This window comes from Muscardinus avellanarius (assembly GCF_963383645.1).
Source record: "Muscardinus avellanarius genome assembly, chromosome: 4".
NCBI lineage: Eukaryota > Metazoa > Chordata > Mammalia > Rodentia > Gliridae > Muscardinus > Muscardinus avellanarius.
Window position 1 is genome coordinate 129,209,998 of NC_137789.1, and position 14,199 is coordinate 129,224,196.

A 14,199-nucleotide genomic window follows, 5' to 3' on the forward strand; every position below is an offset into this window, starting at 1 on the left:
GCCCCCCCACCCTCGCTCCTCCCTCTCCACTGTGCAGTTCCAACTCCTATCAACCCACCCCTCGCCCATGGTTGCTCCTCGCTGGGAAAAGGATGACTCGTGAGTACCCCTTCATCGCACACGGTGGATAGGAAACCAAGGTAACTGCAAGTGGGGTGTTCTTGGGTTCAACAGAGGCTTAAGCAAATTAACTGTCAGGAGCCAGTGGGCTTGGAGATGCTCTAGACAAGCTGAAGTTGCCCATGGCCTCAAATAAATGTAGTATTAAGAATGCGCAAGTAGTGACAAGCATGCAGTTATTTGTCACCTTACAGCACGCAATGCACTCGCTTTAGACATCTACTAGAAGAGGATAGAAAGAGGAGAATAGAAAAGAAGGAGCAGAGAGTTCAGGTCTTAACATGAGTCCAGTCCAGGTTGGACCCAGGAGGAGACTGTTCCCCAGCAGACTGGGTGAGCACTGGGGTTCAACCTCCCTGAGCCTCTGTCTGTCATAAAATGAGGGCCGTTCTTGCTCTGTGTGGTGATTAAGAATGGATGGTGATCCCCACAGACAGCAGTGGGGTGGCTTCTGGAACTCCAGAGATGGGACTGGGGGGAGAAAGTTACCTGGACGCGCATGAATCAGGTGAGGAGCACAGAGAGCCAAGGCAAGAAAAGAAAGATGGAGAACACTTCAAGGATAGGCCGCGGAGGAGGAGCAGGTGGAGGAGGGATACACAGAGGGAAACCAGCAGTGGGCCAGCCAGGGAGAACCAAGGAGAGAGCCCGTCAGAACACACAAAGACGAACGAAGATGCAAGACAGAGGAAGGCAGAGGAGACTCTGACGCTAGAAGATATGGCAGCTGGGAGCAGGAGGGCCTGGGCAAGAAAGAGGATTGCAGATGAGCAAGATCCCTGGTGGCATCTTAACCAGATGGAGGGAGGGAGGCCAGCAGAATCCAATTGGGCCTAAAGAAAAAAAAATTCTAGAGACTTTTAGGGTAAGGTGTTGACCCAGCAAGATGGATAAAAGGTAGACTTTTCAAGAGCGGCAGGATGTTTGGCCACTGGCAGCCCTGCTGCAGCGTGGACGGGTGGCATGCACACAGACCCAGGACCCTGCTCCAGGTGGGAGCCTGCCTGTGGTCGCCTCCTGCTGCTGGGAAGCAGTGTCTGCTCCAGGCCCTGGCTGGTGTTTGCTTCCAGCTGCTGTTGCCGAGGCTGAAACTCCCAGGAGAGGTCTTGAGGAGCTTGTGGGTGGGGGTAGGACCAGAGGCCTGAGCCAGGGCTCAGCTTGTTACAGTGGAAGCTCTGGCTTCTTTCCATCCTCCAGGTGATAGCGGTAAGAGAAAGAGCCACTCTGTGGCTAAATCATGAGCTGGCTTAGGCAGGATCCCAAGAATGGATTCAGAGAGTGTTATGGCAAGGGGTGACAGGACACATCCTAGGATTTTGAGGAAATCCCTTGCAGGAAGCCTGTCCCCACCACTAAACACTGTGTGGTGGCCCGTCTGCACTGGACAGGGGGATGCAGGACCAAGATGGAATCCTTACATTCTTTATGTAGCAGGTGTGGAGCCCACATGGCCCAGCCAACCCTTGAATGCTGCTGCCATCCCCAAGGAAACAGAAACACAAGGTGTTCCGCTTGCCACCCAGTCAATAGGCTCTGAGAGGGGCTGCCATCTGGCACAGAAGAGGGGTGCTGAGGCCAGCTGGCACCCTGGCCAGCGTCATGGGCCAGCTGGCACCCAGGCAAGAGGTTCTCTGGTTCACTTCAACTCTTCTGCAAGCCTGTGGTTACATTTCCAGGTTCTTTCGCTGGTTAATTCCTGGCACACGAGCTGGGTGCTTTGGGCTCTCAGGACAACCGCCTGCTGGTCTTGTTGGGAAAGTCTCAGCAATATGTCCTGCTCTCTCCAGATGCCTCAAAGAGGGGAAAACAATGACCTCACACCTCCAGTGGCACCTGCAGCTTACAAAGTCCTCCCCTAGCTGTCATCCCACTGGGGCCTCATGGGACCAGTTAGAGAGGAGGGGCAGATTTCCTTCTCTCTGTTCTACACAGAGAAACCTAAAGCTTTAATGGGAACACTGCCTGGGTGGTGTAGCTTGAAGTGAGATCTTCTCACACCCAGACCCTTCATATACAACCAGGTAAAAGGGCCTAAGAAAGAGGCAGAAAGAGAGATGGGAAAAGAGAAGGGGCCAGGAGCTCTGGGCTGGCATCTCCAGGAGTCCCAGGAGAGGCAGGAGGCAGGGAACCGCTCTCCTGGTATGAGTGGCTGGGAAGGGCTGTCACTAAGGGGCTCTGCAGCAGAGGACTGGTATCTTCACCAAGTCCTGCTAGTGAGCTGCTGGGTGCCTGCCTGGTCAATGCCATGTTCCCTCTTAGGGTGTGGTTTGCAGGACCTCTGCAGCCCTGGGAGCAGACAGAAAACCTGCAGTCTCAAAGGAGGCCCACTCTTTGGGGACTAAAAATTCTGGGCTTGGTCCTGCTTTCTGGGTCCAGTTTTATTAAGGCCCTACAGAGCAGCAGGTCCCTGGGGGGCAATGAGGAGTTTTGTTCTCAGGGAGCTAGCCTCACTCTCTTCCCCACCCCATTCCCCTGGGGTAAGCGTGGATGCTAGCGACTGGGGGCTCAGGAGCCAAAGCCCTGGCTTGCCTCTGGCCCACATTAAGGAATGCAAGATAATGCTGTAGAGAGACTTGGAGCTGGAGTCAGGCTGGGTTTGGGTTCTTCCATCTGCCACTTAACCTGTCAGAGCGGTCCTGAGCTGCCCTTCTCAGCACTGACACGCGTGACAAACCTAACTCAAAGGGGGAATCGAGGAACTAAATGAAAGAGTAGATCAAGTACCTTATGCAGGATCCGGCACACAGTAGGTGCTCAGTTAATGATAGCTGCTACACAAATATCTGTTGTTTGGCTTCACTCCAGTGTAGTTTGACCTTGAAACTTACTACATCAAATTTCCCAGTATGGAAGGATTTGCTCTTTGGCTGCCAAGGCCGAGCCTGTTCCGGATCAGTTGGGAACTCCACGGGGGCCTTTCTTGGGGCATGAAGCCCTGAAATGGGTCGCTGCCTCCTCCCTGCAAGGAGCCTTGCTTGGTGTGAAGGCTCCATATGGGTTTTGTGATTCTCAGACTCGGGGAGCAATATTTCCTCCTGTGACTAAAAGTAGAAACAAACTGCTAATTCGTACCCTTGAAAAAGTTGGCTGCAAAGCCCGCTTTGTTGATGGATCCATCGGACACAAACTTCATCCACAGTCTGTTGGAGCTCGATTTCACATTCTCCGGCTTCTCATAGCCGCAGAAGTGGCCAATCAGGGCGCTCTCTTCTGTGGGGCCATCGCGGATCTCCAGGTAATCATAGGCACAGCTGTCATGCCTTTCGATCTAAAGAACAGGCAGAGGCAACACGGATGGCTTCTGATTTAAGAATGGAACCTCTCAGCCGGGCTGGTGGAGCACGCTTATAATCCCAGCAGTCAGGAGGCAGAGACTGGAGGATCGTGGTTCACGGACAGCCTCAGCTACTTAGCGAGGCTCTCAGCAACTTAGTGAGACCCTGTTTCCAAATAAAATATAAAATAGATCTGGGAGTATAGCCCAGAGATAGAAAGGCCCTGGGTTCCACCCCAAGTAGCACCAAAAAAAAAAAAATTAAAAAGACTAAAAATAGGGCTGGGGTATAGCTTAGAGGTAGAATTCCCCTGGGTTCCATACCCAGTACCGAAAAAAAAAAAAAAAAAAAAATGGAACCTTTCCAAACCTAACCCAGCCACGTGCATCCTGAAGTCAAGGATGAATCAATCTGAGATGAGACCAAGAGAAGGGGCAATTCTGCAGACCTGCCTTGGGTCCCTTCCTAGCAGCCTCTAGGAAGTTGGCAAAGACTTGGTGTCAGTCGAACACAATGAACCAGGGGTATGGAATGACCTCTTACATTTCTGTGTGTGTGTGTGTGTGTGTGTGTGTGTGTGTGTGTGTGTGTGTGTGTTTTGCAATACTGGGGATAGAACCCAGGGATACTCCACCGCTGAACTCTGTCCCCAGCCCTTTGTATGTTTTATTTTGAGACAGGATCTCACTAAGTTGCCCAGGCTGGCCTCAAACTTGAGATTCTCTTGCCTTGACCTCCAAGACAGTTAGAATTACAGGCACACACTACTACCTGTGGTTATGTTCCTGTTTTTAACCCTAAACTGGAAACCCATCTTTCCAGAGCCTCTGGAGGGTGTGGCGGAAAGGCTGCTCTGTACTTTATCCTCAGGGAGACCATCTGAGTGACGCTCACCTCAAAAGCTTGGAAGGTCAATCCCACGTGGAACCCCTCTGAAACTGTAATCCTCCAAACACATTCCTTGGAAGGCCTGTAGTCATCTGGGTAGTTGGGAGACTGAATCTGACCAGCGTCTTTCTGAATGTCTCCCCCACAGGTAGCTTTAAAGGAACAGCCCAGAAAGAGTGGGGGTCAGGGGAGGCAGGGGCCACTCATTGCCGCTAGGTGGCTCCACTCGCCAACGTTTTCAAGGCCATCCCACAAAGAGGGCCTCGAAAGGCACGTGTCTATTTTCAACTCTGAATTTTTTCATATAAAGAAAATAACCATGTAAGTGCTTCCCCAGGGCATCAGAATCACCTGGAGATTATTCCAGATGCAGAATCCGGGGCGACATCCCCAGAGGTTCTGATTCAAAAGGGCCCGCAAGCACCGAGCAGCAGGAAAGTTCCCCAAATGATTGTGATATACAGGGTGGAGGACCAAACACACACACACACACACACACACACACACACACACGCACGCACGCACACACGCACACACACACACACACCACATGCACACGCACACAGACATATACATTATTTCTCTTACAAAAGCAAAGCTCTGGCCTCTGTGAAATCACTATGCTTTGAGGCCAACAGAGGTCTTGGTGCTTTTCTGGCAGTGTCCCCAGATGAGGTAGGGACTGAGCTGGAGAGCTGGGCAGGGGAAGCCGACAGCAGCAGCTTTGCCTGGGGCAGCAGCGCAGTCTATCTAAGCTCAGGAGTAGTAACCTGGCTCAGAAACATTGCTGTGTCTTCTCTGATGTGGTCTAAAGTCTTCTTGTCACAAGAGAAATGAACAGAGACCCAGAGACATCAGGCTCTTTGCTCAGACCCACACAGCTATTCAGAGGCCATCGCCACGTCCCTGGGGTTCTAGACCCTGGACACCTCCCGTGTGGGGAAGCCAACTCCCCACCTGGAATGGACAGAGGGTTCAGTTACCTGGTGACAGGCACGTGACACGCTCTGAGTTGAGCACAGCTGGCCTCTGCTCTCCCATAGCAGAGGTGGCCCTGCCATCCCCAGCCTGCTCTTGCCCCCTGTGGTGGTGCCCCCCCACGGCCCCAGCACGTGCCCCCCTCCCCCCACGGCAGCGGGAAGGCCAGAGGCACGTCGCCAGCCACCCAAGCAGCTTTTCTTAGCAGCAACAAACCTTCGTATACCGCGAAGAAACCTTTGCCCAAGATGTTGCTGCTGCTGCGGAATTCCACCCAGAGCCGGCTGTCGGTGGAGACCAGGGGCTCCGGGACTTGGTCGCCACAGAACCTCCCTGGAGAGTGGAGAAGACATGGTTAGGGTGTCTGAGGCCAGCAAGGTGCTCAGCGCAGACTGAAGTCCTGCTTCTTCTTCAAATGTGCTCGGAACTGAGCAGTCCCCCTACCTGTGATGGCTGATGCTACTCACACGTAGGACTGAAATACGGGACCGAAATGGACCTATGATCCATGGGCCTCATGCTGGAGAAGTACCCAGGGTGCTAGTCGAAGTACCCAGGGTGCTGCCGGGCCTCTCTGCTGCGTGGGTCCTGGGGCGGCCTAGTGGGTGTGGTGGAATGGTGGCCTCCGAGCAGGCATGCTTCTCCTCTGTTCCCTGTGCTAGGCATGCCCTTCCTTTGGGGCTATGGACATTCTGCTCCCTTGCCTCAGAAGAGGAGACCAGAGAACGCACAAGGCAACCAAGCCTTCGTGACTTCTGAATTTCACAAGACGTGGGGGGACCACACAATGAATAAAAACACGTGTCCCCATTCGTGTAGTCTTAGAAAGATTCCCAGGAGGGAAGGGGGGGCAGGACCGGGAGAGAGAGAACTAGAGAGAGCGCCATGCAGCCTCTAAAAGGACCTGAATCCCATCCCATCCTCAGTGGAGACCCTGGATGGAAAAAGATGATAGAAATCTCAGTAAATTGAAAGATCTGGGAGAAATGGAAAACTGTGTCCCCAGTCCTTGGGCAGAGCCTTGAGAGGTGATGAGACTCTAAATTTCCCTGCCCCCTGTGGATCAGAATGGTAGTGTCTTCTACATGGTCTGTCACGACATCTGGCCATGAGGCCGGCAGGCAGGGCCCCTCAGGCACCCGGGAGGACAGCAGTAACCAGGCTGCAGACTCCTCAGAGGCTGCGAGCCAGAGGATGCCTCCCGAGCCTGGACAGAGGAGTGGACTTGTACCATTCTGAGCTGGCATAGTGCTGAGGCAAAGTGGGAGCCTGGTTAGCCATTCCTATGGCCGGAGGACCGGCTAGTTGGGATGAGGACATCTCTGCAATAGCATACCTCCATGTTGCCAGCTCAGACACAAAGCGTGCCCCCACCAGCACCCCCAACCTGGGGGAAGGGAGCACAAAGGAACTGAAATAAAGTCCTTACTAGCTGATGGAAAGGGGTGTGTAATAAAGATGCACTTTATTAAAACAATAAAAACAAGATTTATTAGATATTTGTGTTTGTAGTCTGAAACTAGACCCTCAAGCCGGGCATGGTGACACACACCTGTAATCCCAGTACTTGGCTGGGACGGGAGGATCACAGGTTCTCAGCCAGCCTCAGAAACTTAGTGAGGCCCTCTGCCACTGAGTGAGATCCTGTTGCAAAATAAAAAGAATAAGAGGCTGGGGGTGTGGCTTGGAGGTAGAATGTCCCTGGGTACAATCTTCAGTACTACACCACACACACACACACACACACACACACACACACACACACACACACAATTAGAGCCTCTGCAGAGAAAAGGGGCAGGGCAGACCATCCTTAGCCATCTAAATCCTAATGCCACTTAGGGCTGGTAGCCCACGGTAGGGGCAGGGATGGATGGGCTGGGAGATGGGTTGCGTCCCACTCATCAGCTCAGAACACGGAGTAGCCAGGGTCTATTTGGACTGGAAGCTCACAGTTCTGCCAAATACCCTCTGTGTACATCACTCAGAATTTCTTGAGCTTTGGAGAGGGTATTGGGAGCAGATGCCAATGGGGATGGGTTTTCTTTGGAGGATAGTGAAGAATTTCAAAAATTAATTGTACACCTCTGTGAAGATGCTAAAAAACCATTGACTTTAAATGATGAACTGCACAGTATATAAATGATGTCTCAATTTTTTAAGTCCATTTAACCGATATTTAGTAGATACGTTTTTTGGGAGCGTGAGGGTAGTTATGGGAGTTGAACCTAAGAGCATTCTACCTCTGAGCTACATCCCCAGTCCTTTCTATATTTTATTTTGAAACAGGGTCTCACTAAGTTGCAGTCTCACTTAGCTGACCTGCGATCCTTTTGTCTCAGCCTCCTGTGTCCTGGGTTACAGGTGTGCACCACTGTGCCTGGCGTAGTGGACACTTTTACTGTCAGCACCGTGTCAGGCACTGGACAAGCCACTTGAAAGCATAATTCTGCTTTACTCTTCTGAGAAAGGGAGATCAGAGGGGCTGGGGAGGATCAGGTGCGGCGTGGGGGACATTCCTAACAGCCCACTGTGGTGTACACCCTCGGGGACAACCAGGGTGGTGGGATGCTTATCTTGCTTTCTTCTCTCCTGGCCACAGGTAGCCATTTGAATTTGGTGAGCTTACTAATCAGAGAGCTGGAACTGCTGCCAAGACTTTGGCAAGGAAAAATCCATTGGAAGCCTATAAATGTCCAGTAATGGTTCCTCTGGCATGGCCAATTAGTGCCACATACGCACCGGCAGGCCTTGCCCACCAGAGGGAGACTGGACGGCAGTTACCTAATGCTAGTCCACAAAAAGAACTCCTCCTCAGCCCAGCCCAGATTTCAAGTGCAAGTTTCCTTTTAAAACCACAGCTGCCAGCCGGGCGTGGTGGCACACGCTTGTAATCCCCGCGCTTGGGAGGCAGAGACAGGAGGATCGTGCAGGTTCGAAGCCAGCGGCGCGCACTGGCTTAGGAGACCCTGTTTCCAAATAAAAATGTAAAAACAGGTCTGGGAGTGTAGCCCGGAGGTAGAAGGACTTCCAGGAACCCCAGTACCACCAAAAAAAAAAAAAAAAAACAAAAACACACAGCTGCCACAGCCACTGAGGCCTCCCCTGCCCCTGCCCGGGAGAGAGGGCCATTGCCAGCCTTGCTCCTGAGGACCTAACTGGATGAAAGGAGCACCCACCACCCTGAGGAGGGAAGACCACCGCCTCTGCTCAGCACCCCGGAGGGTACAAGGCCATTGCCTCGGCCGTGCCAGACTTGGTAGAATAAATAACACATGTGAGCACTCCCCCTGAATCCCTCTGCCATCCTTAACTAGAACCAGTTTCTTTGTACCCTGGGCAACAATTCAGCAGCCATCTTCATCATGAGGGTTCTAGGAAAAGCCTTGGGTCTCTGGCCAGGTCTATGCCAGACCCTGTCCTAAACACTTTCCACCGCTTATCTCATTTCATCCCCAATACTCTGTGACGTAAGTCTCATTATTAATCCCATTTTACAGATAAGAAGATTGAAGACTGGAGAGAATTGTCTCAAAGCTGGAAGTGACAGCAGAATTTGAATGTCATCCATCCGAGTTCGGGCTTTTCTCCACAAATATTGCCATCACCACCAACATCATCAAAAGAAACGTGGGTCGAATTCTGAATGTTGCCCAATTTGGGATAAATAGACATCAGCTCTTTTCCTTCCTTCCTTTCTTTCTTTCTTTCTCTCTTTCTTTCTTTCTTTCTTTCTTTCATCTTTTCTTTTCTTTTTTTCTTTTTATGCGGGTCTTGGGATGGAATCCAGGGGCATTCGACCTCCGAGCTACACCCCCTGCCTTACTATTTTATTCTTTATTTTGAAACAGGGTCTCACTGAGTTGCAGAGAGCCTCACTAAGTAGCTGAGGCTCTCTGCAAACTGCAATCCTCCGGTCTCAGCCTCCCAAATGCTGGGATTACAGGCATACGCCACCATGCTCGGCTATCAGCTCTGCTTTCTGGGGTCGTTAGTGTCATGCCCATTTCCCAGTTTAGAAGCAGTGAAGTATGAATGTGGGTCAAAGTCAAAGTAGTAGGGCGAGACACTGAGGGCCAGCCTGGGCTTTCTGAAGCCTCCATTTCAGGGAAAGGGGGAAAAGGGGCTTTTGTGTGCATGGTGGTGATCTGGGATGCCTAGAGAAAGTTCTGCATACAAAAGTACATTGTGTAGAATAATTCCTCTAACACAAACAAGGGGAGAGGAATCCAGTTTCCAGGACAGTGTTTGAGTGGAGGAGTTTGAACACACAGCCCTTGTCTTCTGCCTCTAGGTACTATCTCCTAAGTGGCCCCTGAAACTGAAAAACCCATCTGAGATCTTTCACCAGCCATGAAATGTCCTCCATCAACTTAATTCTCCCCTGAAATCTGCTGTGTGAAAATCTGGGTCTCAAACAGCCTCCTTGCAGGGAGGATAAACAGGCCAGGAAGAGGAATTGGCATAGAGAAAAGGTGTCAAATTCCTAAACTGGAATCTGGTCCCTGGGTTTAGAGGAGGAGCTTAATAAGGATATCAAGAAGAGGAAATGCAGATGAGGGTACTACAAGTGGGCTCCGTGGGGAGTCATAAAGGGTTCATTCATAAAAAGTTATGTGTGCATTATGCCTGGATTTTCACACACTGCCCTGGGGGGGAAAAATGCAGTGCATGGTTTTTCAGAGCAGGAGGCATACTTTCACAATCCGCCCTAATCCGCTCTCCCTCCTGCCAAAGGGGCATTGACCTGCCTCCTCTCAGCAGATTTCATGGCACTGACCCCTCCCAGGGACCAGCGCCGCTGACACAATGCACTTGTTCCGACACAAAAGTTCACTAACAACTGCATTTGGAAACATCAGAGCAGGCCAAATAGTTGGCAAAGGAGAACTACTGCAAATGAAGAATGACGGTCACAGGCGCCAAGCCTTGCCTTCTGCTGACACACACACACACACACACACACACACACACACACACACACACATTCACATTGTAAGAGTGGGCGAAATGCATTCCCCCTGATCCCCCAAGACAAAACCTAAAAAACATCCAATCAGTCACCGCCACCAACAGACTGCAAAAACTCTATCCCACTAATGAAAATGTAGCCAGAGATACCAGGATCTATTGGGGGGAAACTCGGGCTCAAGTTCAGGCAGAGAGAGCGCCTGGTGCCCATGCCCATTCACAGGAACGTGCCTTGGCCTTCTCTGGGGGACTTCGGAAACAGAGAGCTTCCTCCTCCTAAGTCATTAAGCCTATCCCACCAGGGACAAGGGCAGTATAGTGCTGCCAGGTCTAGCAAACAAAAAGCCAGGAAGCCCAGCTAAATTTGAATTTCAGATAAACAAGGCATAATATATTTTATCTGACAACCCTAAGTGTATCCAGCAGTCGCCTCTCCGCCTGATCAGGACATCTGAATTCTGGTTGGATTTCAGCCACCACTTGGCTGTGTGGCCTTAGAAAGTTAGTGCATAGTTGGAGGATTTGGTTTTCCCGTGAAGATGTGAGATTCAATGACAAGCCCCTGCCAGGCTGAGGGGCCTGGGGTCCCCTGTTCTCATCAAGCCCCTCCCACACAGCTCTCTAAAAGATTGAAACGTCAGAGAGGTAAGAAACGCAAAGTGAAGGTGCCCACAGCATCCACGCTTCCTTTCTCAGGCACATCCTTGGTGGTAGACACAGGCACATGCACATAGATTTGTAGGTCCAGGAGGAGCATTCTCTGACCCACCTCTGGGAGTTCAGCTCAGCATTGTCCTCAGAATAGGTACTCATGGAATCTTCTAAGCTGGGGCAGCACCAAGTGTGGGGGTCCTGTGCTCCCAGGGATCCAGCCCTCTGTCATTTTACCAGGCTCAATCAGTGCCATAAAGCTACCCTCCTGCTGGTGCCTGGTGTCCCTTAGGTCTGAATCTGATCGGACCTGAATTCAGGTCTGTTCATCGTAGGGAATAAAAATTTGGAAGAGGCAGCCTCTGTTGTGCCATCAGGTAGCAGGACCCCCATGTCCTTTAGTGTGCATGCTCCTGTGCAGGATTAGACGGGAGTCATTTTCTTGGCTGAGAGTCACCCAGACTGTTAACTACCTGATGGATTCCTCTTCCTGGTGGTAACCTGGTGCCCCCACTGACATCCTGTCCTAGCTGCTCCCCAGCTTTCTGGAGCCCCTAAAATACAAATCACTATCTGTTTTACCTCTATGAATTAAAACCTGTGGCCCTCTGGACACAGCATAACTTGTGTGCTATTTCCAATGGTAAGTGACCAGGTGGGGACCCCTTAATCATAATACATTAATATATGCCAGGCCCTGCTGAGTCCAGCTAGATCTTCTGTCCCAGTCTCTTCTAACCTGCTCCATGCTTGGCTCCCCAGACTCAGCATGACATCAAGACTCAGTCCAGCTTTGAAACTTCCATGCCAAGCCCTCCCTTTTTTTCCATCACATCTTTAGCCAACTACCCCAGCAACAGATCATACAGGCTGCTCATGTGAAGCTAAGCCAGGAACCAAGTCCTCACTGAGACCCTAGACTTGTCCAGTCCAGGAGTCCACCCTACAGACTGCTCCAGCAACAAGAACAACCCACTCAGCTGAGACCACCCAGCTGGCTCCTGTTAGGCTGCTTCTCTCTCCAGCCCCACCATGCCGCAATTTCTGAACTACATGAGTCCTGATGTCAGCTCCAAAGACACAGAACTACAGGCCCTTTTTACAGTGCTAGCCTTCCCTGGTATTCCACGAACGATCTCTCTTCTCATGATGCCTTGAGTTAAGTAAGCTTTCTCTTTACACTACCTGCCCACCGCCCTCATGGAATGGTCCGAGATGCCTCTTGATGGATAAGCTCATACCCTGTCATCTCACAAAAATAATACATGCCCGTCATAGAAAATTTGAAAAGTTCTAGGAGCAGAATTAAAAAAATTAAAAATACCCTACCATCCTAAAATATCTATGATGTGTTACTTATTTACATTTATAATTTCACTTGATATTTATATTGTAGATCACAAAATAGTTTCTTCTGGTTGCATTCAACCTATCCTATGTTTTAAATCATTTTATTTTGAATGATTTGGGCAAGATGTTTGCTATTCAATTCACCACATTATTTTTTAAGGTATTTTGTTTTGAGTGATCTGGGACAGGATACTTGCTATTCAGTTCCCCACCACTTCTTACTCTAGGACACCAATCCCAACTAATTCATTGGCGCCTTCTAGGGCACCCTGTCAAAAAGTTTTCCAAGTCTGCATTGTGTATATATGTGCGTGTACACACATATTTTAAACTAATGATACTGCGTATTCCATTCTGTAACATCATTATTTTCTGTGTCACAGTGTACCATGAACACCTTCCTGTATCAATACTTAGTCACCTCTGATTTTATTTGTAATGGCTGATAAGTTTTCCATTGAAAAAAATGCATCATAATTTATTCAGCTACCCCTACTATTGAACATGTAAATTGCTTTCAATTTTCCTTGCTTCAGCGAACATCTCTGTAGCTAGAGTTTTGCACACTTCCTTAATTAGCCTCCCAAGATAAATTCTGAGAAGTGCAATTGCTGGGTCAAAGGGTACAAGCAGTTTTAAAAGCTTTTAACATGTGTGGCCAAATGGAGTGTTCAGAGTTTTACAATGACACGGGTCCTTGAGAGCTTCCTGTGACTACTGTCACGATGGACCCTTCTAGACAGTAACAGTGTCCCAGAGGCCACCAATCACTCTTCTCCCAGGGCTGTCTAAAGTCCACTTACCCAGCAGGGGGGCTTTTCTCCAGTAACCATCCCGGACCTCCACATAATCATACCAGCACAGGCGGCTCTTAAACAAATCCATGGATGTGAAGTTTAGGATGATCTGTAAAGAATTATCATAAAATGAGTTTGGACAACAAAGCCTGAGCAGTTCCGAAAGTTGCATAGTGGTGTTCTCATGTTACCCCTTAGCATACAGAGCCCCTAGACCGCAGTAGGAACATCTTCTCAAGAATACAGGCACAGGAAACCTCGTGACATTAAATAATAAACCTTGGGCGGGATGGGGAGTAAACAGAAGGAGATGGGTCCTTTGGCTCTGTTTGGGGAATCACTTGAGCTTTTGAAGTCACTAGGTGGCTTACAGAGAGCAAGATGCATTAAGGAGACAGGCCAGTGTGCGCTGAGACTGGGATTTGGAAGGAGGGAAGAGGTCAGTAAAGTTCAGAGATACAGAAAGATCTTATAACATCATTAATCATTCCAGTGGGCTGGGGTTAGCCCGAGTGCATCTGTGCACCTCCATGATCAACATCCCCTCGGCCATGATCTCTTCTGAGTGTAGGTGTCGCAGAGCCTTCCTACAGGTAGTCTATCATTCATTCATTCATTCTGACATTGCTGCTGCTGCTTCTTCTTTCTTTTTTTTTCTGGGGATTGAACTCAGAGGTGTTCTGCATCTGAGCTACATGCTCAACCAAATTTTTTTTTCTTTTTTGGAAACAAGATCTCATTAAATGATTGCGGCTGGCCTTGAACTTGTGTTCCTCCTATCTCAGTTTCCCAAGTATTGAGATGACAGGCATGCAATATCATGCCCAGGCCCACCACGGCTTCTTGACCACCTACTGTGTGCTAGTCTACATTAGGCAACAAGAAAGATGGGTAAGACAGTGCCTGCCTTTAGGAGGGTCAGAAAACAAGGAAAAGGCAAGCGTGTTGACCTGACAAGGACATTATTATGTAAAAACAGAAAAGAGAAGGGCGATGGTCCTGAAAAGGGTGAAATAAATTCTGCCCAGTGGTGCTGGGGAAGATTTCCCAGAGGAGGTGACATTTAACCTAAAGAACCTAGGGTATCCATGGGCGGAGCAGGAGGGTAAAAGAACATAACATGAGCTCAGGCGAGGAGCTGCTGGAGAGCCTGTGTACTGGTGAGCATA

At 49.9% G+C, this 14,199-nt stretch overlaps 1 protein-coding gene across 1 annotated transcript in view; it reads right to left on the minus strand.

The window, feature by feature from the left end:
* Window positions 1-14,199, minus strand: part of TLL2 (tolloid like 2) — a gene marked incomplete at its 5' end in the record, with an annotated part of 130,478 nt that overhangs the window by 13,925 nt on the left and 102,354 nt on the right. Inside the window, 4 exons of the mRNA XM_080693686.1 lie at window positions 3,193-3,388; window positions 4,290-4,435; window positions 5,478-5,594; window positions 13,037-13,139. Coding sequence (XP_080549812.1) covers window positions 3,193-3,388; window positions 4,290-4,435; window positions 5,478-5,594; window positions 13,037-13,139 — 562 coding nt within the window. The remainder of the gene's footprint in view (window positions 1-3,192; window positions 3,389-4,289; window positions 4,436-5,477; window positions 5,595-13,036; window positions 13,140-14,199) is intronic.